Source organism: Gekko japonicus, unplaced genomic scaffold (assembly GCF_001447785.1).
Source record: "Gekko japonicus isolate JY-2015 unplaced genomic scaffold, Gekko_japonicus_V1.1 scaffold2619, whole genome shotgun sequence".
Taxonomy (NCBI): domain Eukaryota; kingdom Metazoa; phylum Chordata; class Lepidosauria; order Squamata; family Gekkonidae; genus Gekko; species Gekko japonicus.
This window is the reverse complement of record NW_015166500.1, coordinates 206,979-212,109: the sequence shown is the minus strand read 5'-3', so window position 1 is coordinate 212,109 and position 5,131 is coordinate 206,979. Positions and strand designations below refer to the sequence as shown.

Here is a 5,131-nt window from a genome sequence, read left to right as displayed (position 1 = left end):
CCCTGGAGAGCGGTGTAGAGAGGCTGTGGGTCAGTGGTATAGAGCCTCTGCTTGGCATGCAGAAGGTCCCAAGTCCAATCCCCGGCATCTCCAGTTAAAAGGACCAGGCAGGAGGTGATGGGAAAGACCTTCACTCGAGACCCTTGCTTAGTGAAGGAGCTTCTCCTTGGCATGCCAAAGATCCCAGGTTCAATCCCCGGCATCTCCAGTTAGAAAGGACCAGGCAGGAGGTGATGGGAAAGACCTCTGCCTGAGACCCTGGACCGCTGCTGCCAGTCTGAGTAGGTAATACTGACCAAGGGTCTGATTCAGTATAAGGCAGATGCAGGTGTCTAAGTGCGCCTTTTGGGGAAGGGCTGTGGCTCAGTGGTAGAGCATCTGCTTGGCATGCAGAAGGTCCCAGGTTCAATCCCCGGCATCTCCAGTTAAAAGGACCAGGCAACAAGTTATGTGAAAGACCATTCTCTGCCTAAGACCCTGGAGAGCCCCTGCAAGTCTGAGTTGGCAATACTGACCTTGATGGACCAAGATTCTGATTCAGTGTGAGGCACTTCATGTGTCCATAAGTGCCTTTTGGGGAAGGGGCTGCGGCTCAGTGGAAGAGTCTCTCCTTTTGCATGCAGGAGGTCCCAGGTTCAATCCCTGGCATCTCCAGTTGAAAGGACCAGGCAGAAGGTGATGGGAAAGACCTCCACCTGCGACCCTGGAGAGCTGTAAAGAAGGGCTGTGGCTCAATGGGAGAGCCTCTGCTTGGCATGCAGAAGGTCCTGGGTTCAATCCTGGGCATCTCCAGCTTAAAGGACCAGGCAGGAGGTGATGGGAAAGACCTCCGCCTGAGACCCTGGAGAGCTATAAAGAAGGGTCATGGCTCAGTGGCAGAACATCTGCCTGGCATGCAGAAGGCCCCAGGTTCAATCCCCGGCATCTCCAGTTAAAAGGACCAGGCAGGAGGTGATGGGAAAGACCTCCACCTGAGTCCCTGGAGAGCCACTGTCAGTCCAAGTAGACAAGACTGACTTCGATGGACCAATGGTTAGATTCAGTACAAGGCATCATCACACATTTGTGGGATCTGTCAACTGGACATGCTGGGATTCGAACTACCGACTCTGCCACTGATTTCTGCTCTGTCCCAGAGAGCACAAACCTCCCCCAATAGATTCAGGTGGGTTAGCCCTGTTGGTCTGAAGCAGCAGAACAAACTTTGAGTCCAGTGGCACCTTCACAACCAACAAAGTTTTATTTTGGGTATAAGCTTTCGTGTGCATGTGCACTTCTTCAGGTCTGTTTAAGGCACCTTTAAGACCAACAAAGTTTTATTTTCGGTATAAGCTTTTGTGCACATGCGCACTTCTTCAGGTCTCTTTAAGGCACCTTTAAGACCAACAAAGTTTTATTCTGGGTATAAGCTTTCGTGCCCATGCGCACTTTTCCAGGTCTCTATAAGGCACCTTTACGACCAACAAAGTTTTATTCTGGGTATAAGCTTTCGTGCCCATGCGCACTTTTCCAGGTCTCTATAAGGCACCTTTACGACCAACAAAGTTTTATTCTGGGTATAAGGTTTCGTGCGCATGCAAACTTCTTCAGCTATCAGAATAAAACTTTATTGGTCTTAAAGGTGCCATTGGACTCAAACTTTGATCCTCTACCCGGACATCAGCCTCTGATCTTCTCTAACAACCTGGATTAACTTCCTTAATTTCTGCCTTTAGAGAATTCCTTCCCGTCCCCATCCCTGTTCCCTCCCCCACTTTTCCAAACTGGGTTTTCCGAACACAGAACATGGCGGCCTCAAAAAAACGTCTCGCGGCTCCGTCTGGCCCAGCCCAACCCGCTGACACTTCCCCCGAGACGGACGGGCCGCGCTTACCCCAGGTGAATGGTCCTGATGTGCTTTTGCATCCCAGAGGAACTGCTCAACACCTTCCCGCAGTTCTTCCACAGGCACTTGAACATCACCTTGGTGGAGTTCTGGAACAGGAGAGCAAGAAAGCACAGACCTGAATCCTGCAGGTCGGCCCGACGCTGGGAGCAGCCGCAAACCACGGCTTGTAGAACCCCAGGCGAGTTCACAATGCTTCTTGGGCATTGGGGGTTTATTCAGATCAACAGGAACTCTGAGCCTGACCTGGGAACGTGGCAAAAACCCCTTCGCAAAAATCCAGGAGCCAGTCTCTTGATTTTACTCTAAAGCGGGGGTCCCCAACGCGGTGCCCACGGGCGCCACAGTGCCAACTGACACCTTTCCTGGTGCCTGCCAAGTGTTTTGAGAAGGTGGGTGGGGCCAGGTAGGGTTTTACCCCGTAAGGCTTCTGATTGGCCATGCAGGGGTTTTTTTTAAGTGTTGCTTTGGCGGCAGCTGCCACCACAGCACAAGGGTCTACACTGGGTTAACTGAAGTTCAGCGGCGGCAGTCCTGTTGTGGCTGGCTCCGCCTCTCGCGGCAGCCATTTTGTGGCAGCCATTCTGAGGCTGCGCCCACCGTGCCAGGTCAGAATTCTAAAGGTGCCTTGCAGGCTCTGAAAAACCGAGGACCCCCGATATGTGAACTGAGGCAGTTCACGAGAGGGAGGGCAGGAAGGGCTGCCTCAGTGCTTAGTTCTCGTGGCCCTTCCTCCACACCCAGAAGATGATAAAAAAAACCTCCAGGATCTCCAGCCAAACTGGCCTGGAGAAAAACTGCTTCCTGACCCCAGAGTGGCAATCGGCATTTGCCGATCACCACTCTGGGGTCAGGAAGCAGTTTTTCTCCAGGCCAGTTTGGCTGGAGATCCTGGAGGGTCTTTTTTATCATCTTCTGGGTGTGGAACAGTGGCCACTGGAGATGTATTGGAAGGGGGGCGAGAGGTATTTCTGAATTTCCTGCACTGTGCAGGAGGTTGGCCTAGAGGGCCCTTCCAACTCTACGATTCTAAAGTAACCATGCAGGGAGAACGGTCCCATATTCACCTGAAAAACCATTACGCAGACAAGGGCAGAGAATGGTTCTCTGTCGCTCCAGGGGGCAAGCCCAGGTCATAGAATCATAGAATGTTAGAGTGGGAAGGGACCTTGCAGGGCATCTAGTCCAACCCCCTACACTCTGCAGAAGCATAGCCGAAAGACAGCCCTACATACCTGACGCTGGAGTTACAGACTGGGTTCCCCGCCAACACCTTAGCTAGAACCTGTCAAATGTTTTCAGAAAGTGGGCAGGGTCAGGTGGAGCTTTTGCCCAGCACGGCTTCTGATTGGCTGTGAGGAATAAAATAACTCTGCTCTGGAGTGGCAGCTACCATCACAGTGTTGTTTCTACCCTCTCTCACTCCTGCTTCGCTGTGTATTGTTTAAATTGGGTTTCGAGGATTTTCCTTTTCCTTCCCTCTTTTAGACGGTTATCGCTGAATTCTCGGTTTTAGGTTCTCTGCCGTGTTCTTTTTTACCTGCCGGTCTAATCGTTTTAGGAATCTGCTGTTTTTAACTGGGATTTTAACGTTTTTAAAACAAAGAAGCAGAGAGGAGGAGGAGGATTTATACCCCGCCCTTCACTCGGAGTCTCAGAGCGGCTTGGAATCTCCTTCCCTTCCACAGGCACCTCTCCCCACAACAGACACCCTGTGAGGTAGCCGGGGCTGAGAGAGCTCTGAGAGAACTTGTGACTGACCCAAGGTCACACCAGCAGCTGCATGTGGAGGAGTGGGGGAATCAAACGCGGTTCGCCCAGATTAGAGTCCGCCGCTCTTAACCACTACACCAGACCGGTTCTCAATACTTTCCTTCATCTGTGTTTCCATTCCCCCTTTAGGCCTTCCTTCTTTCCAGGAGGTATGAGATGTTCCCTTCACCTTCACCTCCCGTGGCAACCATTTTGAGTTTGGCACTGACTCCTGGGGCGGCCATTTTAGGGTGTGGCTCACCACCCCTCGCAAAATCCCGAGGGTGCCCGTAGCCGCACGATTCATCCCAACCCAGAGGGAAGACATTTCACAGAGATGAAGAGGAGGAAATTGGATTTATACCCCGCCCTTCACTACCCGAAGGAGTCTCAGAGCGGCTTTAAAAATCCTTTCCCTTCCCCTCCCCACAACAGACACCCTGTGAGGGAGGTGGGGCTGAGAGAGCTCTGACAGAAACTGCTCTTTTCCAAGGAGGAGGAGGAGGAGGAGGAGGAGATTGGATTTATACCCCGCCCTTCACTACCCAAAGGAGTCTCAGAGTGGTTTAAAAATCCTTTCCCTTCCCCTCCCCACAACAGACACCCTGTGAGGCAGGTGGGGCTGAGAGAGCTCTGACGGAAACTGCTTTTTTTCAAGAAGGAGGAGGAGGAGATTGGATTTATACCCCGCCCTTCACTACCCAAAGGTGTCTCAGAACTCCTTTCCCTTCCCCTCCCCACAACAGACACCCTGTGAGGTGGGTGGGGCTGAGAGAGCTCTCCCGAGAACTGCCCTTGAGAGAACAGCTCTGACAGAACTTGTGACTGACCGAGGGTCACCCCAGCAGCTGCACCCGGAGGACTGTGGAATCAAACCCGGTTCTCCCAGCCCGCATTCCTAACCAAGACACCAGAGTGGCTCCATCCGACCCGAAAAGCGGAACCGCGTGTGTCCCCCCCCGCCACCTCACCTTCCTCTTCCGAGGGATGGGATCCCCAAACAGGAAGTGAGTCGCTTCGGTCTCCTCGATGTCCGACTGGAGAGACGCCAGGAAGCTCGTGGCGATGTCGGTGGAGGAGAGAGGCGGCGAGGGCGTTGAGGGGGTGGAGAGGTCACTCGGCGGGTCCCAGCTCCAGTCTCCGCTGTTGTTGCTACTGCTGCTGCAGCTCGAAGACATGGCGGGAGCTTCCTTCCAAGGGTCGCAGCTGGTTTCTGCCGAAGGGGAAAGCCACCCAGAACCTCAGCGTAATGGAAACATAACACAGCCAAAGCAAGGGGTGCTGAGGACTAGCAACCAAATAGGCACCAGCAGGGGTCATTTCCTGCAGGAGCACACAGGAGCAGAGCCGGTAGTAAAGAGCCCAGGGGGCAGGCACATGCAACAAGCCCCACCCCCTGCTCCGAGCAACCCTCAGTCAGAGCAAGAAGCAGCCAGATAGGGTGCAGAGCTCCCCCCCCCCCCTCCGGTCCAAAACAGTCCAGTGGCACCTTTA

General features: G+C 53.4%; 1 protein-coding gene across 1 annotated transcript in view; it reads right to left on the bottom strand.

Moving 5' to 3' along the window:
• Positions 1–5,131, bottom strand: part of SLC2A4RG (SLC2A4 regulator) — a 50,876-nt gene that overhangs the window by 8,608 nt on the left and 37,137 nt on the right. Inside the window, exons 4-5 of the mRNA XM_015412222.1 lie at positions 4,609–4,850; positions 1,874–1,974 (exon numbers count right to left, since the gene is read on the bottom strand). Coding sequence (XP_015267708.1) covers positions 1,874–1,974; positions 4,609–4,850 — 343 coding nt within the window. The remainder of the gene's footprint in view (positions 1–1,873; positions 1,975–4,608; positions 4,851–5,131) is intronic.